The sequence below is a fragment of the Solanum tuberosum genome, unplaced genomic scaffold (genome assembly GCF_000226075.1).
Source record: "Solanum tuberosum cultivar DM 1-3 516 R44 unplaced genomic scaffold, SolTub_3.0 scf00265, whole genome shotgun sequence".
NCBI classification, from domain to species: Eukaryota; Viridiplantae; Streptophyta; class Magnoliopsida; order Solanales; family Solanaceae; genus Solanum; species Solanum tuberosum.
In genome coordinates this window covers 413,373-439,631 of record NW_006239189.1, presented here as the reverse complement: position 1 = coordinate 439,631, position 26,259 = coordinate 413,373, and the positions used below count along the sequence as shown (strand labels likewise).

The 26,259-nt window shown below is 33.5% G+C and overlaps 5 protein-coding genes across 5 annotated transcripts; 2 read left to right on the top strand and 3 right to left on the bottom strand.

Moving 5' to 3' along the window:
• Window positions 1–4,328: 4,328 nt before the first annotated feature.
• On the top strand, window positions 4,329–6,797 carry LOC102577784 (ACRE 276-like protein). The gene is given in 1 exon segment (NM_001288176.1): window positions 4,329–6,797. A coding segment is annotated over 1 exon segment (2,175 nt). The 5' UTR covers window positions 4,329–4,485; the 3' UTR covers window positions 6,661–6,797.
• Window positions 6,798–10,236: 3,439 nt separating this feature from the next.
• LOC102581566 (G-type lectin S-receptor-like serine/threonine-protein kinase SD2-5) lies at window positions 10,237–12,704 on the top strand. The gene has a single exon (XM_006358078.2). It carries the CDS (start codon window positions 10,241–10,243, stop codon window positions 12,530–12,532), a length of 2,292 nt encoding a protein of 763 aa, XP_006358140.2. The 5' UTR covers window positions 10,237–10,240; the 3' UTR covers window positions 12,533–12,704.
• Window positions 12,705–13,117: 413 nt separating this feature from the next.
• LOC107062755 (heat stress transcription factor A-7a-like) lies at window positions 13,118–14,627 on the bottom strand. The gene is made up of 2 exons (XM_015313747.1): window positions 14,331–14,627; window positions 13,118–13,843 (listed from the first exon to the last, which is right to left on the bottom strand). Exons 1-2 carry the CDS (start codon window positions 14,625–14,627, stop codon window positions 13,118–13,120), a joined length of 1,023 nt encoding a protein of 340 aa, XP_015169233.1.
• Window positions 14,628–15,583: 956 nt separating this feature from the next.
• On the bottom strand, window positions 15,584–17,491 carry LOC102581229 (uncharacterized). The gene is made up of 4 exons (XM_015313746.1): window positions 17,215–17,491; window positions 16,538–17,124; window positions 15,934–16,449; window positions 15,584–15,823 (listed from the first exon to the last, which is right to left on the bottom strand). The coding sequence occupies exons 1-3, from the start codon at window positions 17,489–17,491 to the stop codon at window positions 15,934–15,936; spliced, it is 1,380 nt and encodes a 459-aa protein (XP_015169232.1). The 3' UTR covers window positions 15,584–15,823.
• A 2,216-nt stretch (window positions 17,492–19,707) lies between these two features.
• On the bottom strand, window positions 19,708–23,451 carry LOC102580891 (uncharacterized). The gene is made up of 4 exons (XM_006358077.2): window positions 23,155–23,451; window positions 20,623–21,212; window positions 20,019–20,534; window positions 19,708–19,890 (listed from the first exon to the last, which is right to left on the bottom strand). Exons 1-4 carry the CDS (start codon window positions 23,429–23,431, stop codon window positions 19,762–19,764), a joined length of 1,512 nt encoding a protein of 503 aa, XP_006358139.1. The 5' UTR covers window positions 23,432–23,451; the 3' UTR covers window positions 19,708–19,761.
• Window positions 23,452–26,259: the final 2,808 nt, after the last annotated feature.

Sequence of the window (26,259 nt, the reverse complement as noted above, 5' to 3'; positions counted from 1 at the left end):
GAATGCATATTCTTTAGATTGAAATTGAAGGATGCTTACTATCCGAACAAGTTTTTTGGACAGTGTGTTTGAATATTTTGGATGTTTGACTTATAGATAAAAGTTAGGCGTTAGAAATTAGAAGAAAAAACGAAAACGCGGTCGACATTGAGTATACGTGGCAGTTTTTGAGCTGTAGTTTTCCTAAAGGATACGGAAAAAGTCATGTGGTGACAAGTAGGGTTCTAATTATTTAATGTAAGTACCTAACTATTATAACATTAAATTCATACTCTAAAGTATTTAGTTAACTTTTCTTGAAGATTTTTAAAAAAAATGTATTTCATTTTCAGTATGAAAAAGTGTCATCCACTAGAAAAATGCCTTTGGATGTGAAAAAATATCATACTGTCTATATTATGATAAAATAAAACTTGATAAAAGATCATGAAGTTTGAATGGAGAAGATTAACATAGTCTTTAATTTGTATAAGGATGATAATTTTTATTTTTATTTTTCACCTAGTGTTTGGAGTCCGTATTGGATTAAATTCGGATCGGCCTATTCGGGAGTGACGCTCTCAACATAATTTTCTTCATACCCAGGGCACGACTTGAGACCTCTGATTAAAGATGGAACAATCTCACTACTGCATCACAACTCATGCTGGTATAAGGATTAATTTTGATATCTTAAAACGAATTATTATTTTCTAACCTTTAGCAATTATGTAGAATTGTAATATACAATTGATATGTCTTTGAATAGCCTTAATAGTCAACTTGTGCAATCCTTGAATTGAATTGGCTTAAAAACCTTCTACTATGACGATTGCAAACCATTTTCATTGCCTATATTTTACTCTTTTGGCTTTTATTGACATCAACTTCTTAAACCGTTGTTTGAGGCTATGAAAATTCCATTCTCATGACTATACTTGTTCACCTATATATATTTGTAGTTTTTCTCCTATTACAAAAGACAATTTTTTTTTCATTTTATATTGATTGGGATTTTAATAATCTTTTTACTCCTAGTTTATACCAAAATGACTTACTGAGTTTTGGAAGGAAACACTTTTATCGAAAAAACAATTTTAAGGATAGTATCTTTTGATACGCCTCACTCCGATAATTTTAACACTATTCAATATTCATCCATTTCTTTTCATGACATTTTACTCTAAAATTTTGAAAATAATGTTAGATTGACCTTTCTCTTAGTTTTTCAAATAGAATAGTTTATTTTTCAGTAAGAAAACGAGTACATACATAAATTCATATTACATAAGAAATTGAAATTAAATACCAAAAAATGACCCCACAGTTTGTTATTTTCCAAATCACAGACAATTAAATTGTTATTTTCCAAATCACAGACAGAATTAAATGCAATTGAGAAAGAGGAGCAGAAAACGAAGACTAAGAAGAGAAAATCTCAAGGCAAAGTTTGATTATTAAATTTGTGTCAATATAAAGTACTTGGCTTCATTTATTTTAAGTGTTTTTAAATTAAAATAATTTAAAAATATTTTTTTGCGTGTTTGACTACTTCTAAAAAGTATTTATAAGCACTTTACTAAATACTCCCTCCGTTACATTTTATTTGGCTACTCTTGTACTCTTTTCTTTTTAGGAGTCAAATAATATAAATTTTGACTAATATTTTAAGATGTATTTTTCATCATATTGATATCATTTTTTAAATATATATAATTTATGATAATTTCTGTATAATTTTTGAATATTAAAATTTTAATATATTGTTTGGCTAAAAAAATCTATATGAACGATTTCTTTATCCCTCCCTAAAAGGATAAAAGGAAGAAGTTTTAAAAGCAAGTTTTCTAAAAGAAGCTAATATTAGATAACTAGGGTGAACAATCCCAATGAGGCAATGACTTAAATTTTTTATTTTAGAAAAGTATGAAAGAATTAAATTACAAAATAAAAAGGAAAAGAAAAGAAAAAAAGGAAAAAGAATAATGATGGAGGAAAGAGAGATTAGAAAGTCAAAACAACCATAAAGATATGCACATCTCAAAGTAACCCAAAAGCTTTGGTTGTTGAGAAATTCTTAATGCTGCATTTAGAGCACACATCAAATAAAAATCCAAGCACTCTTTAGAACCCTATGCCAATATTGATTCCTTTCACTATGCACCCCAATTTTTATTTTTATTTTTAGTGATCACTCCGTTCACTTTTACTTATCATATTTTACTTTTAATAGTTAAATTATATAGATTTTGATCAATATTTTAAAATAATAATATTAAAATGAGAAAAAAAAAGATATAATTCAAAAGTATTTTTATGTAGTTTTTGAATATTCAAATATTAAATTAATTTAATTTCGAAAATCAATCAAATTGACTGTCATCAAGCAAAATGTGACACGGGAAGTAGTGTTGATTCCTTTCACTATGCACCCCAAATTTTTTTTTACTGCTCACTCCGTTCACTTTTACTTATTATATTTTACTTTTTAATAGTTAAATTATGTAGATTCTAAGCAATATTGTAAAATAATAATATTAAAATAAGAAAAAGAATATACAATTTATAATATTTCTAAATGTAATTTTTGAGTATTTAAATATTAAAATAATTTAATTTAATTTAAAAAATTAATTAAATTGACTGTTGTTAAGCAAAACGTGACACAAGAAATAGTGTTGATTTATCTTTATTAATTTAATTCCTATTTAATCATAAATCTTAAAGTTAAAATTTAAAAAATTAATGTTCAAACGCTAACTTAGTACACTCTGATAATTTGGATATTTGGAACCTTTCGTTTAGTCAAAGGCTCCAAATTACAGAATTGTATATCCCAAAAGACTGCCAAATTAAGGAATAGAATAATCTTTTTTGTGACTTATTTCCATGCGTTACAGTTCTAATGGGCCCAAAAAAGGTCTAATCTCCTTTTTCTTTGGTCAACTCTTCAATTAATTGTCTGATGAGAGTACACACTTTTACCCTTTTTCTCATCATTTATTATAAAAAGAAAAGAAAAGGAAGAAAAAAATATATACTATGGTCTAATATTAAATATTGGGACCAATCAACAAAATGCTGAACTACTTGTCAAGCAGAAATTAATTTTGCAAAGGCCAAGTGAAAATAACTAATCATAAGACATTTTCTTTTCTTAAGATTTTTTTTTTAAAAATCTACATTTTTTTATTTTTTTTTAGCTCAAATACATACAAGTCTTTTAGGATAAAAGGAACTCTTACCTTTTTTTTTTAATTATTAGAGAAGTTAGATTTTACCAATTTTTGATTGATAAGTCAAAATAAGTCAAAACCTTAAAAGGCTAAGCCATAACTATTACAAATACTAATGAAAGTAAGAAACTTTTACCTCATTAACCGAATCTTTTTTTTTAAGTCCAAGATATTCATTATGAATATCATTGAATATAAATTCTTACATGATTATAGATCAATTTTTAATAGACAAATGAGAACATATACATATAATATTACATTAAAAATTGAAATATTCAATTAAAATATAACTTTATTTAAATGCCAAATGAAATATTTTGATAAATCTACGAAGCTAATTATGTATTAAGCTTCCACTAAAAGTACCCATGCTTCACTACTTGACATCATCATATAAAGCTCCACATAAACACATTAAAAAATATTTAATCTAGTACCACATGATTAATTTTAAAATTTATTTTCTTTATTCTAACACTACTTTTTTTTTGCAATATTACTTACATAATCACTCACTTATTTTTTTTTCATACTTTTTTTTATTGCTTCACCCTTTAACAGAACCAAGTAATTTTTTCTCCAATCACCACTTATGTTAATTTTAAATTCATTATTTATAGATTTCTTAATTTTTTAAAATTAATTAATTAATTAATTAATTAAGCTAAATAGGTAGGAAGAAAATGAATGGACAGGATTTAAGAATCTGGATAATATAATCCGTCAAAGCTAAGGTTCCAGCATTTTCATGGCGGCTCATGAAATTTCTAAAAAATATATAAAAAACCAAAAACCAGCAAAGGAAAAAAACCAAATATTGGAAAAAAAGGAAAAAAATATTGAAAAAAAGGAAAAAATAAGAAATTGTCAACACACAAATCTTTATAATTACACAGTGAAAACCCCCCTTCCCATTTCTTTCTCTTCCAGCTTTTTCTTTGCTTTCTTCTTCTTCTTCTTTAACGCGGATTCACTATAGAATATACCTATATTTTCCCTTTTTTGGTTCTATTGTCAATCCATACAAGTTTTTGTACAAATAATAAATACCCATTTCGTTCTTGGTCTTAAATTCAAACCTTTCTTGATAGTTTTTTTCCAGAAAGGTAGAATCTTGGTGTTGTTTTTACAGTTTTTTGGTATACCCATATAGAAATCTCACTGAAATTTGCACAAATAAGATCAAGAAAGCATTTTTCAGTGGGAAACAAGAAAAGGGTTGGAGTTGATTATTCAAGATTTTGGTGAAATTGGGTGTTGGAAATTGATGGCATCTGCTGCAATTTTCTCATCGTTGAGGAGACAAAGGTCGCCGACACTGGAAGCGTTCTTGGCGCCGGTGGATCTGACAGATGTTGGGTTGTTGCAAACACTAACGGCGTTATCTTCTGAGCTGATTTCTGCATATTCAGGTAAAAAGCTGCCGTTTTATCAGCGGAAGAATTGTAAGTCTTTGTTAAGGAAAATTCAAGTGTTTTCTGTTCTCTTGGAATGTCTTCTTGAGAATAACAAGAACAGAAGTAGGGGTTCTTCAGATTTGCCGTTTACAGCTTTTTTGTGCTTCAAGGAATTGTATTTATTGCTTTACCGGTCGAAAATCTTGCTTGATTATTGCTCTCATTCCAGTAAGTTGTGGCTGTTGCTACAAAACCATTCGATTTCAGGTCATTTCCATGATTTGAACCAAGAAATCTCGACCCTTTTGGATGTTTTCCCCTTAAAGGATTTAAAAAGTTTACCTGAAGATGTTAGGGAACAGGTTGAGTTGTTGAAGAAACAAGCAAGAAAATCTCAGCTGTTTGTTGATAAACATGATGAGATGCTGAGGTTGAAACTGTTCTCTTTCTTGAATGAGTTTGAGAATGGAGGTGTTCCTGACTATGCTCAGTTGTACTCTTTTTTTGTGGAAAAATTGGGGATTTGTAATCCTAGGAGTTGCAGGGTTGAGATTGAGTTTTTGGAGGAGCAGATTGTGAACCATGAAGGAGATATTGAGCCCACATCCTCAGTTCTCAACGGGTTTGTGGCGTTGATGCGATACTGCAGGTTTTTGCTATTTGGCTTTGAAGAGGATGATATGGGATTGAGATTGGGTAAGCATAAGAAGCCGAAGAGAGGGCTGATTAGTCAAGAGATTGCAGAGACATTCATTTCTGTACCAAAGGACTTCTGTTGTCCAATATCGTTGGATTTGATGAGGGATCCAGTTATTGTGGCAACAGGGCAGACATATGATCGAGCTCCCATATCGAGGTGGATGGAGGAGGGTCACTGTACTTGCCCAAAGACTGGGCAGTTGCTTGATCATACCCGGCTTGTGCCAAACAGGGCTCTTAGGAATTTGATTATGCATTGGTGTGCTGCTCGCAAAATTCCCTATGACCCTCTGGAGAGTGGGGATCCATGTGTTGAATGTTTTCCATCTGCTTCACCTAGCAGGGCTGCATTAGAAGCTAATAAAGCCACAGCAGCTCTTCTCATTAAGCAGCTAGAGAATGGGACGCAGATTGCAAAAACTATTGCTGCTCGGGAGATAAGACTTTTAGCTAAAACTGGTAAGGAGAATCGTGCATACATAGCTGAGGCTGGTGCAATCCCACATTTGAAGAATTTGCTTTCATCTCCAGATGCTGTGGCACAAGAAAATTCCGTCACTGCAATGCTTAACTTATCGATTTTTGATAAGAATAAAGGTCGAATTATTGATGAAGTAGGGTGCCTGGCATTGATAGTTGGAGTGTTGAGATTTGGGCACACCACAGAGGCACGGGAAAATGCTGCAGCAACATTGTTCAGTCTGTCAGCTGTTCATGACTATAAGAGGCAAATAGCAAAAGAAGATGGGGCAGTCGAGGCCTTAGCAGGTCTGTTGCGAGAAGGTTCTCCTCGAGGGAAGAAGGATGCAGTAACTGCTCTATTTAATTTGTCTACCCACACAGATAATTGTGCGAGGATGATAGAGTCTGGAGCTGTTACTGCTCTAGTTGGAGCTTTGGGAAGTGAAGGTGTTGCCGAAGAAGCTGCTGGTGCATTGGCGCTGATTGTTAGGCAGCAAGTTGGTGCTACAGCTGTTGGCAATGAGGAAACGGCAGTAGCAGGGCTCATTTCAATGATGCGATGTGGGACACCAAGAGGGAAAGAGAATGCAGTTGCTGCATTGCTTGAATTATGCCGTGGTGGTGGAGCAGCTGCTACTGAGAGGGTCTTGAAGGCGCCGTCATTAGCAAGTTTACTTCAGACATTGCTCTTTACAGGAACAAAGCGCGCAAGGAGGAAAGCAGCATCGCTTGCTAGAGTATTCCAACGGTGTGAGCATGCATCAGTTCATTATAGCGGGTTTGGTGTAGGATATGCATTTTCTGGGAACTCAGCTGCAGCTAGGGATTCAACTTTTCCTGGTGATGTCTCAGTGTCCATGTCCATTTCAGTTCCAGTATTATAGGAGGGGGTGCTTATCACCATTCATCTTTTGTTCTTAGTTTTGCCTGTAATATTCAAAAATTCTTTCATTGAAATATAAACGCGACAAAGAAAGAGAGAAATCATAGGAATACCATAAAATTCATGTGTTCTTAGCAATCTTGCAGAATACAGTGTTTCAAGTCTCTTCGCTCTGAGATGTTAGTGAATAATAGGTTGGTTAAAATTTTGATCATGTGCTTTAGGATTCTATCTTTCTTTTTTTTACCCTTTCTCAACTTTGTTTGCAAGGTATCAAAATCTGTTAAAGTTAAATGGTCTGCTGAACATGATATACCAACTTGATAACTGAAACAAACCTTTGTAACTGAGTAAGATATTGAGTTAGTTACATTGTAACTTTCAAATATAGAGAAATTTTACCAATTCCTAATGTAAGAAGTAGTAGATGGACACCTCCCTTTTTTAGTCAAATTTGTTTTTTCTTTGTTCAATGGTTTGGTGTGTAAGAAGATAATGTATGACTTTGCTTATGCAAACATTTATTAGTGGTGTTCAAGTTCGGTTCAACTCTCTAATAGGATATCAATGTTGACTTTGAATAAATCCACTTGGAAAAGATTAATAAGAGTGAACAAGGAAAACACCCCAAAGAGAGAGGCACCCAAGGGTGACTTATCTATCAGTCAATGAGATTAACGAAACTATCTCAATTCAGAATTTGAAGTATATGAGTTATTACAATGTCTTCAAGTTAATATATGATAATGAGTGGATGCGCAGTCAGATATATGATTTGGACAAAAAATATTAGGGTTTTGTTTGATAGTTGGCCAGATTTATGTAGGTCTTATTAATACATGAATGAATTATGAGAAAATTTGTGTATTATTTTATGCAGGGATAGATATGCAAAATTTAGCTATTTATGTATTAAACTTGCAAAAGTATACATAGATTTCCTTTGTCTTTCAACCTTACAAATGCTTTCATAACAATGACATCAAACTCAAAAACACTTTTTTTTTCAAGCAATCGGCACAAAGGAACAACTACCTTGTAGAAATCTTTTATAAATCGCCAGTAGAGCATGGCCTAGAAAACTCCTCACACCTTCACCGAAATTGAGGAGTCCAAGGAAGTTTTTATGGATGATTTCTCCATTGTTGGAGACTCGTTTGAAGAATGTTGAATCATTTGGGGAAGGTAACTTATACATGTATTATTAGTTATACAAGTTTTTATATTGCAAACACCAAACACCATATTAATTTTATACATAAGCCTAACTAACTACCAGACATGGTATTACTTATTCAAGATCTAATACATGTATAATATTTCTCCTACTCAACTACCAAATAACCCCTTAGATTCCTAAAAATCCATAGTATATGCTCTAGATTTGCCACGGGTGCAAAATCATTTGATGCCAACACTAATAAATGATAACAGGTACCTCGTGAAATAGTAATACCACTATATAAGCAAGTTGGTTTACATATCATTGTAATCGAAGAAAAAAAAGAAAAGAGAGACAGAGATAAGTGGTACGGAAAACCAAATGCGTCCGTCACCTATAAATGGATGGAAAACAAAGCAAAATTTCTATCGTAGAAATGATGGCTTGGCGCACCAAAATGTTCCTTAGAGAAATAATTGATTCTTCATTCTTCTTTTGAGTTGTTTTCCAATACCTATTTCTTTCATTTTATTTTTTTATCACAAGGCAACAAACTTTGGTGACATGATGATTTCATTATCCCATTGCAAATAATATCTTTAATTCATTTTGATACGTTGACCTATCATTATGCTTGTAATTGGACATAAAAAGAAGCCTCTCCTTTTAAAAAGAAACAACAAAAATATTTCTTAGTTGATGGGATATAAATGATGTTTTAGACTTCTAGTGGTGTGTTTTTAATTTTCATTACATGTTATGCACCTTTTTTCTTTGTGGGGTTTTTGAGAGGAAAAATAAATAAATTAGAGTTTGTGCTTTTCCTCTTTTTTCTAATAAACCATGGCTCTAGAAACACTCTTTTGAAAAGAAAAGAAACTTCTTTTTTTTTTTTTTTCTAAAATTGTTTTTGAAAGAATTGCTTTGCTAAAGTTTCTTTTTGAAAAAGGCTTTGGGACTTTGGTCCAGTAATAAGAGCGCAATACATGATGTGTGGGTTAGACGCACGTCACGAGTTTGAATTCTATTGCTTGCAAAAGTTTGGTATTTACGTTGAAATTCCACTGAATTTCGAATTGACACTCAAATATTTCTTTCTCTATTATCAAGAAAAGTAGTTCCATGTTAAAAAACAATGACACCATAAATGAAATGGGAGAAAAAAGAGAAAAGTTGTAGAAGGAATATTCAACTTCTTAACAGTTATTCCAAGTTCAAATTTTCAGGCAATACTTTTCCATATGTGATAAAGTTTGGCTCTAATAACACTTCCTTATATCACAGTTTGTCTTTTCTTTTGAAAATTGACACTTAATAATAGCTATAGTCAAAGATTACAGCTACATGGTTTAAGGAAATATCAGCTTACAAACAAATGTCTTTCACTTTTTAATGTTCTGAAGTAGAGGTTTTTCGTTAGTGTAAGTCATTCATGAGAAGATAGTGAGGTCTATGAATTGAAGAAAGTAAAAACAAAAAAGTGATCTTTACTCTTTTAAGCACAAAGAATTCTTCAAGATATCAGGGATTCATGATCATACATTCATACTATAGAGATGACATAATAGATACCTAGTGATGGTTACTTAAATCCTAAACACTGACTCGACGCCAAGCTTACTGCATTATCTCTGATGACTCCCAAAACTTGAGTAGCGTCTTGTTGTTCAATTTTTTTAGTAAGGTAAGAAACTAATGGAGTTACAACTATGATAAAAGAGATGTTTCTTCCTGTACTCATGATTTTGTTGGAGTTCTTTACCAGAGTTAGGCAAAGTACCAGTCGTCGTCAATCTTAGTAAGGAGAAGAAAAGTTCTATGTTAAACATGAACAACTAGGACAAAGGGATAACATTCAACTTGATTCAAATTTCAAATGTACTTCTCTTTCCATGCAAAATGGAATTGTCCACATAGAACATGTTAGGCAAATGCAATATTTTTTATTTGAAAAGTAGGTAAATACGATATCCAAAGTTCTCCAAGCATAGAAAAAAGAGACGAAAATACAACATCAGCTTCAAATCATCTTTACCCTATCCAGACAAGTAGTTAAGCAGATGGGAATAGATACATTTCGATGATCGTCAAGTCATTGATATAAATTAGAGATTTCACAGATGAACTATTCGTATGTATAAGAATTCTTTTCCCTTGAAATATGTTTTTTGGTCAATGAACATTTTAGTTTTTTTGTCTAAACAGAATCATGGCTTTACCCTCTGTCAAACATTTGTTGAAGCTTTTGATCATTGTGCTCCTTGAGAACCTTACTTTGGCTCAATTTCCTGATTATCACACAGTGAAAATACCCACAACGTGGATAAACAATAATGTATCGTCTATCAATGTTACAAAGCCCTTGACATGGCCTTTTTACTCATTCAATCAATCATCTGGACCTTTCATGCGAATTCTGATGCTCAAAGAGATAGGAAAGGACATGGGATATGCTTGTGGTTTTGCTTCAAATGGAGAGGATGATTCCTTTGTGTTTTCCATTGGAATTATACGTCTTCGTCAGGACTTTCTAGGAGCTCAGCGCTGGACTGACCTTGAGCTGGTCTGGTTTGCAAACAGAAACCATCCAATTCATGAAAATGGAACGCTGCAATTGTTGCAAGATGGAGATTTAGTGTTAAAAGATGTGGATGGAACTCTTGTATGGTCTACAGGCACCGCGAATAAGTTTGTTTCGGGCATTAAGATGATGGATACTGGGAACCTTGTGCTTCATGACATGTATAATCAGACTGTCTGGCAGTCTTTTGATCATCCAACAGATGCATTGCTTCCAGGCCAGAAATTAAGGTCTGGTCAAAGACTTGCGGCTAGAGTTTCTTCGTCCAATTGGAGTGAAGGTAACTACTATATCTCTGTAACCAATCAAGGCTTGTTTGCATTTTACATATCAGACAAGCCGCAGATGTATTTTAAGTTTTTGGTCAGTGGAGAAAGGGATAGCTTTGATGAAAGTTATGTCAAAGCAGTTAATGGTACTCTTGCCTTGTACATATCTTCAACCGAGCCGAATGAGCCAAATGCTGTCTTCTCAAGACCTTCAAGGATGAAATATTTGAGATATGATTATGATGGACATCTTCGAGCCTACACCGAGGGTAGTGATCAGACAAACGATCTTTTGGCAGATTTCATTGGGCTTTGCGATTACCCCACAGCTTGTGGCAGTTTGGAGCTTTGCTCAAATGGAATTTGTTCTTGTCCAGGTCCATTAATAAAAAGTAATGATCGACAAAACAACGGATGTGTGGAAGTTAGTCCGGTGGAATGTGATGGACAACGCTCCCACAGAATGGACCGTGCTTCGGATGTCTATTACTTTAACTATGTCGACACTGATGCAGCAGCTCTGAGAGGAACAGATGAGGAAAGTTGCCAAGAGTTGTGCTTGAAGAACTGTTCTTGTAAAGTAGTTCTATTCCGGTATTTCACTAACTTTTCAAGTGGTGACTGCTATTTACCCTCTCCTGTTCTGTCACTTATAATTGATGGAAAGGGAAGAAGTGTCTATGAATCATCTGCATTCATCAAATTACCAAATGATGCAGAAAAAGGTAAGTCTACAGCTACAAGAAGAACTGGCATTATAGCTGGATTAACTGGTGGAACAGTTCTTCTGATAGCATTAACTGTTGGCATCTTGATTGCTTTCAACAGAAAACACACATTACAAGAAAATAATGATGATTACTCAGGGGAGATATCTGGTCTTGTAAGATTTTCTTATGAACAGCTGAAGATGGCAACTTGGAATTTCCAGAAAAAGCTTGGTCAGGGAGGTTTTGGCTCAGTTTATGAAGGAGTTATTCGAGATGGTCAGAAAGTAGCAGTGAAGGTTCTTGATGGTTTTGGCCAAGGAAAGAGGGAATTCTTGGCAGAGGTCCAGACCATAGGAAGCATCCATCATGTTAATCTTGTTAGACTAATTGGAGTTTGTGCTGAGAAAGAGCACACAATATTAGTTTATGATTTCGTGAGTAATGGATCATTGGATAAATGGATTTTTGGCACATCCTCTACTCAATTTACCCTTGATTGGAAAATAAGAAGAAAAATCATCCATGATATAGCAAAAGGATTGGCTTATCTTCATGAAGAATGTATGCAAAGAATAGTCCACTTAGATGTTAAGCCGCAGAACATTCTGCTGGACGAGAATCTTTGTGCAAAAGTATCTGATTTTGGCTTGGCCAAGTTGGTGGATAAAGATCAGAGCCACATAGTGACCAGAATTAGGGGAACCCCTGGATACTTGGCTCCTGAATGGTGTAGTGCATTCATTACAGAAAAAGCAGATGTCTACAGCTTTGGAATTGTTGCAATGGAGATCCTCTGTGGACGCAAGAACGTGGACTATTCACACTCACTGGAACATCCACATTTGCTTAGTTTATTTATGGAGAAAGCCGAAAACAATCAGCTTATCGATATGATGGGAAACTACAGCGATGATCCACAATGCAATACATCAGAAGTCATCCGTATGATGAAGCTTGCTGTCTGGTGCTTACAGAATGATTTTACTCTGAGGCCTTCCATGTCAATGGTGGTTAAAGTAATCGAGGGGACAATGGACATTGAATCTCAGTTAGACTATAGTATTCCAAATTCACAAACAATTGCAGCAATCAAAAGAGTGGCAGACACCACGACTAACTTGTTTCCTTCAATTCTTTCAGGACCTAGGTAAGCATTTCTAAGCATGATGAAGAGTCAATAGAGAAAAGAAAATCCCCCCTCCTTTATCTTATTTCTTGTCTGATCCCATGATCATCATTGTTGTATAGCTATTTATTGGTTTCATTTGTGTTGTTTTTCTGTGACTCAGTAAGATACTTCAATTAATTAAGAACCATGGCGTGATTTCCAGTGTAAATCCAAACAAAAATGAATGCCTAAGTTCAATTGTTGTCTATAAACGTCAAAGTAAGCAGCTTCAGTGTCATGACTCAGTGAAAGTTTTTAGAGACAGGCTACTCAATAGATGTTTTGATACTCTAATTAGTTACAATTATGAAGCATTACAAAGTTAACTTCCTACCTCCAGTATAGTGTCTAGGTGAAATTATGCAAACAGAAAAGACATTAAATAGTTGCTGGAACGATTATAAGAACAGTACATTTGGAGACAGGACCTTTACATCAGCTGTAGTTCATCAGCATTTCTCTTCTCCATCCTGCAGACGAAGTAACAATTTTTGATTTGATAAGAAGATCATAATTTAAACATGTAATAGAATTCATATTTTTGTATTTGATGGAAAAAGAGAATATACTAGGTCCATAGTTGAAGATAAGCCTCCGTCTCATCATTTAAACTAGCAGCAGCCTTTGCAATCAAAGCTTCTCCTTCCATAGCAATCTTGCTTTCCACCATCTCCTCGATCTCTGCCATAGCCCTCGAACGATTCAGTTCCTGCTCAGATTCCTCTGCTCCTTCATTTTTAGACTCTGAATCATCTTCAAACAGTTTCTCCCAAAACTCACGATTCTTAGCATTTTGAGCAGTTGCTTCTTCTTTCTGTTTTTCATTGGAACTTACGGAGCCACCAGCAGAGTTTGATGTCTGTCCAATCCCATCCTGGACAGAGCCAGCCACACGATCTGGTGACTCCACCAATCGTGGCCTCTTTGTGGTGTCATTGCTGCTAGAGTCTCCTCTGACTTCAGATTTCTCGAGAAGTAACTTCATAATATTCCTAATTTCTTTTTCCTTACCGCATCCTAGCAACATAGGAAAGAAAGATCTCATGTTTTCTTGTCCATCTTTCAACTTCTGAAGTTCTACCCTCAGACTAATGTGATCATTCCTCAACTTCTCCAGCTCCTCTTCCAGATTATTGTTCACCAGATCAACACGAGGACTATGTGAACCTTGCTGTGGGTTGTTCTCCTTGGATAGTTGAATCCTGCTTTTGATATTTTTCAGCCAGTGCTTTTTCCCAGCCCGAAACCATGGATTTCCATACTCACATTTGTAAGAACAGACCTTCCTAAAACGCTGAAAATTCATCCGTTCTTATCAAATCAAAGTTCCAAATTATTACTTCAAATAAAAAAGGAAACAAACCAATTAGCACCAAGATGCATACTGATCAGAACGTTAAATTAAGACGAAAAAGGATGTTACTGTCTAGTATTTATAGACTGAAGCTACACAGATGTTGAGCTAGAAAATGAGAAAATAACATAGAAAACATATCAGAAACAGAAGTGGAAATTGCAGTAACACTATCACAGATTTTGAACTAGTAAAGATGAAACTGAAAATTTGAGTCATTAACCAACAGAAATAGGAACACAAAACAGAAAACAATACTAAAGGAGAAGTCAAATTTCAAGAAATCAATACAAATGAGATAAAAACGCAGGAAACATATTGGAAACAAAAGAAGATTGATGTTATAACACTGTCAAAGCTGTTGAACTAGTAGTGATGGGAACGAAATTTCGAGAACTAGGAACACAACACAGAGAATGTTACTTACATAGTTGTTGAGCTGGTAAATGAAGCTAGATAAATTGCTATGTTTGAAGTACTTTGGAAGAACTTCAACACAAAACTTGTTAGGATCAGTGATAAGAAAAGTAGTTTTGCTAGAAGTCCAATGTACTAAGGGATCAGTTTCAGGATCATCCACCATTTCATATGTCTTCACTAGAAAAGGTGGTGGAGAGTTTCCTCGTAATCCGGTGAGCCTCGGTCGACCTCGACCAACAGCTCCTCCTCCTCTTCTTCTTCCTCCTCCTCCCTTTCCACCATTTTCTTGATTGTTGATCTCCATTCTTGATTGATGATATTATTTTCTTTGAAACCTTTTGAGAAAACTTGGAAGTGAGTGAAATAATTGATCATGCATGTTAGTAAGTTATATAGTGTGTAAAACATACTACATATATATATTATGAAATCAAATATTTTCAAGTACAAAATGCAGAAAGTTTGCATTAGAATCAGGACCATTGGTGTTTTTTTCTTTTCTCTTCCTCTAAGTCACACACAACAGCCAGCTGCTTCTAAGTTGTACTTCCTCCGTCCTTTTTTACTTGTTCTGTTGCATTTTATGCTCTTTTAAGAAAAGATTAATTAAATTTTAACAAATTTATTTTACTACATTTTTTTAATTAATTATACTTTAAAAATCTAAATTTGACTATTACTCTAATCAATTTGAAAAATGGTCACTTAATGATAATCTAAATTGTATGGCATTCAGTGTTTACATCAATTCTATTAATTACTGTGATTAATGAAGTGAGAATATATATTAAAAAATTATTGATTAAACAAAAAAAACTTATGTACAAACAGTGTGTCGTACATCTATTAATTTGATATAAACACTTGTAAGGGTAAATTTATTCTATTTTCCTCACAGTAAGTGTGAGTTTTATTCTCGCAGATCCCTTCCCTTCTCTTCTTCTTTTCATCCCCTCTTTGCAATAAAACAAAAAATTAGACAAAAATATAATAAAATAAACACACTTTTTTGAAGTTGAATTTTTAAATAAATGTTGACACATTGTTAGTTACAAATAAATTATTACACTCTCGTAATGTTAATATATCATTCTTTTTGGAAATAGGAAGATAAACAAGGGAGCAGAATATTCATATAGTCAATTTTAATTCTATTAAAGATTGACTTTTAGTTGATTAGTTGGTTGTAACATAGTTGGTTCAACCATTTCCATTTTAAGTCAAAAATAAAATAATCAAATAACAAAATATTCAATAATTGAAAGAAAATAATTCATGAGAATTTTTTTTTCTATTTCTCAAATTCGAACACACCCTTTTTGGTATTCTTTTTTATTTTATTTTATTTTATTGTTTTTACATATAATACTTCTAATTCTTGGGTACAAGAATGTCAAAATCACCAACAGTCCATTCTGCAACTCGATTAGCATCTCTAAATATTTCAGTTCCCAAACCAATTGAACTCCACTTCCTCCTAGCTGGTGCAGTGCCTGGATCCTACAATTAACACGTTGCGTCATTAATTTCACACGTTAAACTATATTGATAGTGTAAAAAGTCTTTATACTGTCTAACGGTCTGTATATATAACTTAAATTGATTCAAACCTAATAAAAATATAGGGATTGTGACATCCTCCCAACATCAAGCTCCCAAGTTGTTGGATCACCAATCCAACCTTGTCCTTTCTTAGTAGGATAACCATATTCACCCCAAACAGGATGTGGCAAAATCTGCAAAATCTCCTGAGGTTGAGGATTACTGTAAGGATCACATGGTCCACTAGGCTGTTCAACATGCTCCCCATTCCCTGGTGTACAATGCAAATGGTAAGCCTCATAGGGATAACGAGATTTGTCGGTTCGATGAACTTTTGTTCCATTTGGAAATGTGTGGTATGGAGGACACAATTTAGGGTCATCTGGTTTGCACCAGGATGGTGTTTCTGGATTCAGGATCATCTCACTGTATCTTGTGACATCTGAAGTCACATTTCCATCACATGGTTTTCCGTTGTTCTTCCAACAACTCCCCATGTCCATCAGATAAAATTGGCTATGAGGACCTCCACCTTGTATCACATTCAATCTGAATCTTACCTTAAAATTTGGTGATTCTGGTATCTGCATAAAAATTCAATCTTTTTCAAAAGGGTAATCAAGAAAATGAACAAAATCGCGAAAAAAAAGAAAAGTTTATGTTTTTACTCACAATTTTTGACATGCCCCTAGTTTGATAATGATATCCACCAGAAAAACCAGAAGTGGCATCTGATCTCAAGTAAAGCATTAACCAAGGATACTTTGTTGAGGTCCTTAAAACATGATAAAAAATCCAGCCTTTACCTAGTTCTTTCTGCCATCGTATAGAATATAAAGAGGTGTTCATGTTTGCACTATCTCGGCTTGAACTAGCATTCAAATCCCATGTTCCATGAAAACCCCCTTTAAGGGTTGTCCCTTGTAAAGTTGTGTAATTGTGGTAAATCAGTGGCTGATTCATACATCCTTTCCCAAAACATGGAAATTCGCTAGGAGGATCGAATGGACCTACTTTGTGTCCGTTTTTCGGGCATTTACCAGCATGAGTATCCATGTTACCACTCTTAAGCCTGATCATCCAGAATTGCCATGGATTTGTCTTGTCATCAACTTGACATTTTGATCCTAAGTATAGTTCTTTCTCTGCTGCATAAAGGTCTACATTGTGCAACGCGGGTTTCGTCAGTCCTGGAAATGATTTTCCTATGCCTAACTTGTTATCTTCCTCAGTCAATTTATGTAGCAGCCTGTTTGGATCTGCACCATAGACAGAACAAATTCTCACATATAAAAACATTAACCATTTCAAACATAACAAAATCAAGAAAACAGAAAAGTTCAACTCACTCTGTTGTTGCTGAGAAGAGCCTTTGTTTTGAACATCAAAGCAATCAGCAGCTCTTGGGCTTCCCATTTTGGGGGCTTCCTCTCCAACCTCATTGCATTGATTCCATGCCTCTATGGCCACTCTTAGTCCGTCGCGTCGCATCCCTGGATCCCCAACAGCTGAAATGTACTGATCATTTCCATCAAGACTTAAGGAGAAAACCCCAGAAACATACACATTGATTAGCAAAAGAGAAAGCAAATTGAACCTAGAAAATGAAATTTTAAATTGAGCCATGTCTAAGTTTTCTAGCCTTGTATGTACACTAGTCACTAGCTCTCTCTATTTATATTGGTTTTATTTATGTGGATGACTTCACATTTATGTTCTTTAAATAAATATCTTAATCTTTTGTAGATTACTTTTTCATAAACATTAAATTTAAAGTTAACCAACTTAAATGACATTAAATTTTCTTTGATTATTGGGATTTGGGAGGCGAAAAGTAGGAATGCAAATGGAGCGGGGTGGACGCGGAGCACAACTAAAATTAATTTCTCTTTCATTTTTTAAAACTGAATAGCCTTTGGCCATGATTTTACATGACAAGTAGGCAGTGATTCCTATTAACTTAACTGAAAATCCACCACTTGTCCTATCCCATTCTGCCACGTTTAAGGTTTTCCCTATCATGTCTAGTTATTGTCCTGTCTCGTCATGTCCCAATAGACTATAGTGTTCCAAATTCACAAACAATTGCAACAATCAAAAGAGTGGCAGGCACCACGATTAACTTGTTTTCTTCGATTCTTTCAGGAAATAGGTAAGCATTTCTAAGCCTGATGAAGAATCAATAGAGAAAAAAAAATCATATTTCTTATCTGATCCCTATGATCATCATTGTTGTATAGCTATTTCATCTGTGTTATTTTTCTGTGACTTAGTAAGATACTGCACTTAATTAAGAACCATGGCGTGATTTCCAGAGTAAATACAAACAAAAATGACAATTGTTGTCTATAACAAAGCTGTAAGCATCGAAGTAAGCAACTTCTGATGTCATGACTCAGTGAAAGTTTCTAGCATATATATTTCTATATGCTTCTTCACTGAGGGAGAAGAGAAAAAAATGATGATGAATACATATTCTTCCTCCAATATTCTTGTGCGGAGTTTTATATTGAAGAATCTTTGTTAGTTTTTGGCTCCTAGTTTTATACTAGAAGAGCTTGTTGAATCTTGTGGATATCCTTAAGAACAACGCCTCAAGCTATGAGAATTACTACAAGTGTTTGTGAGAAAGTATTTTTCTTAAAATAATCTTAAAGAATTATTCCTAATTTCTTTTTCCTTTCCGCAGGCTAGCAAATTAGAAAAGAAAGATCTCATGTTTTCTTGTCCATCTTTCAACTTCTCAAGTTCTATCCTCTGACTTATGTGATCATTCCTCAACTTTTCCAGCGATTATTGTTCACCAGATCAACACGAGGACTATGTGAATCTTGTTGGGGATTGTTCGATCTCCTTGGATAGTTGAATCCTGCTTTAGATATTTTTCAGCCAGTGCTTTTTCCCAGCCCGAAACCATGGATTTCCATACTCACATTTGTAAGAACAGACCTACCTAAAATGCTGATGTTTGTTCTTATCAAATCAAAGTTCCAAATTGTTAGTTCCAAATCAAAAAGGAAACAACTTCCAACAAATCGAAACCATATTCACAATAACACCAGATGCATACTAATCATAACGTTAAATTAATACGAAAAGGGTGTTACTGTCTAGAATTTATAGATTGAAGCCACATAGATGTTGATCTAGAAAATGAGAAAATTACATGGATAACATATCAGAAACAGAAAAAGAAATTGCAGTTACACTGTCATAGTTTTTGAACTAGTAAAAATGAAACTAAAAATTCGAGTCATTAACCGACAGAAATAGGAACACAAAACAAGTGGAAGACGGACTAGGACAGCTCGAATGCAAGTGAATGCTAACTACTTTCGTTACAATATTCAAGTGCCGCAATCGATTCTTGATGACACCTATAGTGATGAAATTGAAGACGAAGAAGAAGAGGTGGGGGAGGAAGAAGATATTAATGAGTTTGTGGATCAAGACATGTCTCAGTATTTCGAAAGAAGTACATCTTATGTGCCTTCTGTTATGGACATAGACAATAACGAAGATGGTGATGATGATGAGGAAAATGAAGCATGTGCTATCTGCTTGCTTGAATTAAACGATGAAGATAACATTGGCACACTTCAATGTGGCAATGAATTTCATCTTTTTTGCAGAAATTGTTTCATCTTTTTTTGTATCAAAAGGGAACAAAATATTCGTATAGTAATTCTATTAAAGATTGACTTTTAGTTGATTAGTTGGTTGTAACATGGTTGGTTCAACAATTTCCAATTTAAGTCAAAAATAAAAAATAATCAAATAGTAACAAAATATTCAAGAATTGAAAGAAAAGAATTCATGAGAAATTTTTTTTCTATTTCTCAAAATCGAAAACACCCTTTTGGTGTTCTTTTATATTGTTTTTACATGTAATACTTCTAATTATTGGGTACAAGAATGTCAAAATTACTAACAGTCCATTCTGCCACTTGATTAGCGTCTCTAAATATTTCAGTTCCCAAATCAATTGAACTCCACTTCCTCTTTGCTGGTGCAGTGCCTGGATCCTGCAATAAACATGTCGCATTATTAATTTCATGCGTTAAACTATACTGATAGTGTAAAGAGCCTTTATAGTGTAAAGAGCCTTTATACTATCTAACGGTCCGTATATATAACTTAAATTAATCCAAACCTGGTAAAAATAAAGGGATTGTGACAGCCTCCCAACATCAAGCTCCCAAGTTGTTGGATCACCAATCCAACCTTGTCCTTTCTTAGTAGGATAACCATATTCACCCCAAACAGGATGTGGCAAAATCTGCAAAATCTCCTGAGGTTGAGGATTACTGTAAGGATCACATGGTCCACTAGGCTGTTCAACATGCTCCCCATTCCCTGGTGTACAAAGCAAATGGTAAGCCTCATAGGGATAACGAGATTTGTCGGGTCGATGAACTTTTGTTCCATTTGGAAATGTGTGGTATGGAGGACACAATTTAGGGTCATCTGGTTTGCACCAGGATGGTGTTTCTGGATTCAGGATCATCTCACTGTATCTTGTCACATCTGAAGTCACATTTCCATCACATGGTTTTCCGTTGTTCTTCCAACAACTCCCCATGTCCATCAGATAAAATTGGCTATGAGGACCTCCACCTTGTATCACATTCAATCTGAATCTTACCTTGAAATTTGGTGATTCTGGTATCTGTATCAAAAGTTAATCTTTTTCAAAAGGGTAATCAAGAAAATGAACAAAATCGCGAAAAAAATTAAAAGTTTATGTTTTTACTCACAATTTTTGACATGCCCCTAGTTTGATAATGATATCCACCAGAAAAACCAGAAGTGGCATCTGATCTTAAATAAAGCATTAACCAAGGATACTTTGTTGAGGTCCTTATCACATGGTGAAAAATCCAGCTTCCTTTACCTAGTTCTTTCTGCCATGTTACAGAATAGAAAGATGTGTTCATGTTTGCACTATCTCGGCTCGAACCAGCATTCAAATCCCATGTTCCATAAAAACCCCCTTTAAGGGTTGTCCCTTGTAAAGTTGTGTAATTGTGGTAAATCAATGGTTGATTCATACATCCTTTACCAAAACATGGAAATTCACTAGGAGGATCAAATGGACCTACTTTGTGTCCGTTTTTCGGGCATTTACCAGCATGAGTGTCCATGTTACCACTCTTAAGCATGATCATCCAGAATTGCCATGGATTTGGCTTGTCATCAACTTGACATTTTGATCCCAAGTATAGTTCTTTCTCTGCTGCATAAAGGTTTACGTTGTTCAATGCTGATTTCGTCAATCCTGGAAATGATTTTCCTATGCCTAACTTGTTATCTTCCTCAGTCACTTTATGTAACAGCATGCTTGGATCTGCACCACACACGGAACAAATTCTCTCATATAAAAACATTAACCATTTCGGGTGTGTTTGGTATAAAGGATTTCAAATTTTTTCATGTTTGGTTGGGTAAAATATTTTTCAAATCAACTCATTTTGCTCAAAAATTTAGGAAAAAATGACTTCATAGTACAATTTTTTTTTGAAAAAATAAATTTTAAATTTATTTCTTTTAAAATATTTTCAACTTCAATTTTTTATTTTTTACCCCACTCCTACCCCGCTAGCCCCTAACCCCCCCCCAAAAAAAATTTAAAGTTTGTTTTTTAAAACTATTTCCATTTTGAAACCCGCCATCCCCCTCCTCCCCCAACCAGCCTCCTACCAACCCCCCCCCCTCCCCAAAATAAAATTTAAAGTTTGCTTTAAAAAAAAAAAAAATCAATTTCAATAATTATTTTCTACTCTCTAGTAAAAAATAAAAGAGATTTTCTCAAAAATATTTTTCATTCATAAATTAAACATTAAAAAATATTTTCCGGAAAATATTTTCTACTCCCCAACCAAACATGAGAAAATAAGTCAAAAATCTATTTGTTTTCCAAGAAAACATTTTTAGGAAAATATTTTCCTTGGAAATACCAAACACACCCTTCAATAGGGGTGTGCAAAAATCTAACCGACCAATAAATCGAACCGAAAAAATGTTATTGGGTTATTGTTAATGGGTTATTGGATTTTTAATGGGTTTATAAAAAAAGTTACTCCCTCCGTCCCATTTTATGTGGCAGCATTTGATCGGACACGAAGTTTAAGAAATAGATAAAGACTTTGAAATGTTTACCAAATTGCCCTTAAAAAAATAGACTTATTTTTCTCTCTCCTAATAAATGTATTGGAGTACTCTTTTCAAGATTAAGTGGGACCAACAAGGATAAAAGAGGAATTGTACCTTTAAATACTTACCAAATAAGGAAATGTGACATTCTTTTTGGGACTGACCAAAAAGGAAATGTGACATTCTTTTTGGGACTGACCAAAAAGGAAATGTGACATTCTTTTTGGGACTGACCAAAAAGGAAATGTGACATTCTTTTTGGGACTGACCAAAAAGGAAATGTGACATTCTTTTTGGGACTGACCAAAAAGGAAATGTGACATTCTTTTTGGGACTGACCAAAAAGGAAATGTGACATTCTTTTTGGGACTGACCAAAAAGGAAATGTGACATTCTTTTTGGGACTGACCAAAAAGGAAATGTTGCCACATAAAATGGGACGAAGGGAGTATTAGGTTATTGGTTCGATATCGGTTCTTACTATTGGGTTATTGGGCAAAACAATAACTCAATAAGACGCTAATAATTTACTATTAGATATTAATAATTTAATATATAACTAGACACTATAATCATGTCAAATTATTAGTACTCTACCCACTTCACACTTGGCCACTATACTAGTATTTACTGTTTAATCAAAACCTAAAGACTAAAGCAAGGGTTCACAATTGTAGCTATTTGATTTTAGTTTTAGTTTTAGTCTTGTTGGACTATTTGATGTTAGTTTTAGTTTGTAATTATAGGTTGTAGCTTTTGCAAGTTTGTAAATGTTTGTAATTTGATTAACATAAGAAATTTCATACTTTGTTTTGGCGATGACGTGTAATTATAACCTTCGTACTATATTTTCTCTTATTAATGCAATTTCTCATTATTTTTCTTGTTTCACTATATCAAAACGTTTAAAGAAGTGAGAAGTCATATAATATTTTACAGACATCTTCTTATTGGGTAAATCGAAAACCGAACCGATAACGATAAAAAAATGGATAAAAAATATCTTATTGGTTTGTTATTGGGTTAGCATATTTAAAAACCGAACCAATAATACATAAAACCGAACCGAGCCAACCGATGCACACAACTACCCTTCAAACATAACAAAATCAAGAAAATAGAAAAGTTCAACTCACTCTGTTGTTGCTGAGAAGAGCCTTTGTTTTGAACATCAAAGCAATCAGCAGCCCTTGGGCTTCCCATTTTGGGGGCTTCTTCTCCAACCTCATTGCATTGATTCCATGCCTCTATGGCCACTCTTAGCCCGTCGCGTCTCATCCCTGAATCTCCAACAGCTGAAATGTATTCATCATTTCCATAAAGACTTAAGGAGAAAACCCTACAAACATACACATTGATTAGCAAAAGAGAAAGCAAATTGAACCAAGAAAATGAAATTTTAAATTGAGCCATGCCTAACTTTTTAGCCTTGTGTGTATACTAGCTCTCTCTATTTATATAGTATATTTTATTATATGTGGATGACTTCACATTTATGTTCTTTTCTTAAAATATCTCAATCTTTCTTTTATAGATTAATAACATCCTCAGGTCTTTAAAGATGGCCAAATATAACTCCCTTTATTGTTTCTTTAAGTATTTGATAGTTGACTGTTTGATCATTTTTAACCTTTTTCCAAATTTGAACTTCAAAATTCAACTAAGTCTTTCTTTGACCAAAATTTCCTTATATGTCTTTTAAATTTTTTAAGTAAATAACTATTGTAATTTATAATTCAAAATAGTTGAAGTGTCTATATGTGAACTCACGGTCAAAGTTTAGAAGATTGGATCTCGAAAATCCAAATCTTGCCACATAAAAATTGGACAGAGGGAGTAGTGCCTTGCAGCTGGTTGGTGGTTGACACTTGCTCCAAGTTCCTATAATTGGTTAGGTTTCAAATTTGATTTTAAAATCACAATCAGAAAGGTTCTTTTAACCAAAATCTCCCAACAAGAATGATGTAATATGACTATATGATTACTTTTAACAAGCATCATCTAACAAACTAGATGTTGATTGCCTTGTTTTCCCATGTGTATTCATGTCCTTTGAAACTTTGAAATTCATGTAGCCAACTCAAAAGAAATAAATGAAAGTGAACTTTGTTTCCTATATCACATGTAAAATGGAATCTTGTCCATTATAAAGTTAATAAAAGGAAGGACTTTAAACCATATGTAAAGCAATTTCAAGAAACTTCCTTTTCTTTTTTTAGGAAGAACAAATTGTGCTAAATCCAAATAGGAAATGGAATAAAATATGAGTAGTAATTTTTTTTAGTGCAAGAACTTTGAGACTAAGAAAAATTGGTATTAATTCTTGATCATAAAGACTAAAGTAATGCCTTTTATCATGTTTGAGGGAAGTAAAAGAATTATGCTTTTGAAGATTTCAAGTGGCAAATATTCTTTTCCAATAAATACTATTAAAGTCATTTTAATTTTTGTTGACACTACATATGCTTAAAACCAAATACAGACCCCACAAGAAGGTAGGTTAGAGAGAAACCATTTTGTGAGAATACACATAATTGATTATTCGTTATGGGCTACGAAAACTGGCATACAAATATTCAATTAGTTCTTCATAAGCATTAAATTTATAGTATATCAATTTAAAGGAAAAAATGATAAATATACTCACGAACTATGGTAAATGGTATACAAATACCCTCCGTCATATTTTTCGTTCATTAGTGTCCTGCCGTCCAAAAAGCAGTGCACATTTACCCCTCACTATAATAAAATACTTATTTGGTACACGTGGTGCAATCCTATGGATCAACCCAGTTTGACCAAATAATTAATCCAAAATTCAAATATCCGCCTGTTACCTATTTATCCCACCTGATACACCCATTACCCACACAAATAACCTTTCTAAAAACCTAAAGAAAAATCCCCTCTCTCAAATGTGCACCATTTTTTGGACGGCATGGGCACTAATGAACGAAAAGTATAACATAGGGTATTTGTATATCATTTACGATAGTTCGAGGATATATTTGTCATTTTTCCCTTTAAATTGATAAACTATAAATTTAATGCTTATGAAGAACTAATTGAATATTTGTATGCCAGTTTTCATAGCCCATAACGACTAATCAATTATGTGCATTCTTATCGAATTGATTCACTAAAATTAAAACTTCAAATTTTTCTTTGATTATTGGGAGGCGAAAAGTAGGAATGTAAATGTAAAAGTTAATCTTGTACATAACATTCTCTTGGTGGGTAGAATTTTGTTTTTTTGTGAGCAAGTACGACGGGATGAGTGATATTTCTTTTCCATTTTTAATTAGAAGTCTCAGGTTAGAGTCTTGAAAATACCAGAAACTTCCGATAGAGAACGTCTCTTCTTTAATGAGTCATAACAAATGTAGATTTGAATTAATTAGTGAAGTGAATTTCGGGATATTAGATGATTATACAAATAAAATTATTGTATGTGTTTGTGTAAAGAATTAAAACTAATAACCTTTTAGATCTTGGAGTCTTTAGGAACCTTGGGTATTGGGCCAAGAAGAAAAGCAATTAGTAGTACATATTTGGCTGCCCTGCTGAAGCCAATGTCATTCTCAAACGACAAAACAATTATGGCCCATAATTTGCTACTTGAACTCAAAATAATGGAAGTATCAATCACACTAACTAGGGGTGTACATGGCCGGGTTGGTTTGGGTTTTTCAAATATCAAACCAAATCATTTATGTCAGATTTTTAAATTTATATACCAAACCAAACCAATAAAACTCAAGTTTTTCAACCTCGGATTTTTTCGGGTTTTTCCGATAAAGTATTCATACAAACATATAATTTACTTGTACTTCAAATATTTCTTTAGTCCTATCAAAATATAACTATCTAAGATGTTTCTTAAAAATATAACACAATATGATATGATTAATGACACTAAAATATCCAACAATAATAATAATAATAATAATGAAATCGCGTAAAACAAATATTGCAAATTAACAAGTCATAATGAAAATGATCATAATTTAAAAGTACTAAATCATGCTAAAATTAAGTTTAATAAGTATTAGTTACATGACTAAATATTAAAGGAAATTAAAATTAGATTATGTATTTTAATTGTCTAAACCAATGTAAAACTAAAGAACAAATATTCAATATTATTGTCATTCTTAGTGTTGAATTGATTATTTTTTTTGCTTTAAGCTTTATCGTAATTCTGTGGATTATAATCTTTATTGAACCATTCAGAATTCTAA

Coding starts and splice junctions, on each gene's coding strand:
- LOC107062755 (XM_015313747.1), bottom strand. CDS start 14,627: ATGGAGATCAACAATCAAGAAAATGGTGGAAAGGGAGGAGGAGGAAGA. Junction 13,844..14,330: donor TTTACCAGCTCAACAACTAT/GTAAGTAACATT, acceptor ATGAATTTTCAG/CGTTTTAGGAAGGTCTGTTC.
- LOC102580891 (XM_006358077.2), bottom strand. CDS start 23,431: ATGGCTCAATTTAAAATTTCATTTTCTTGGTTCAATTTGCTTTCTCTT. Junction 20,535..20,622: donor CTAGGGGCATGTCAAAAATT/GTGAGTAAAAAC, acceptor CTTTTGATACAG/ATACCAGAATCACCAAATTT. Junction 19,891..20,018: donor AATCCCTTTATTTTTACCAG/GTTTGGATTAAT, acceptor TGTTTATTGCAG/GATCCAGGCACTGCACCAGC.
- LOC102581229 (XM_015313746.1), bottom strand. CDS start 17,491: ATGGCTCAATTTAAAATTTCATTTTCTAGGTTCAATTTGCTTTCTCTT. Junction 17,125..17,214: donor CTCTTCTCAGCAACAACAGA/GTGAGTTGAACT, acceptor TCTATGGTGCAG/ATCCAAACAGGCTGCTACAT. Junction 16,450..16,537: donor CTAGGGGCATGTCAAAAATT/GTGAGTAAAAAC, acceptor ATTTTTATGCAG/ATACCAGAATCACCAAATTT.
- LOC102581566 (XM_006358078.2), top strand. CDS start 10,241: ATGCTCAAAGAGATAGGAAAGGACATGGGATATGCTTGTGGTTTTGCT.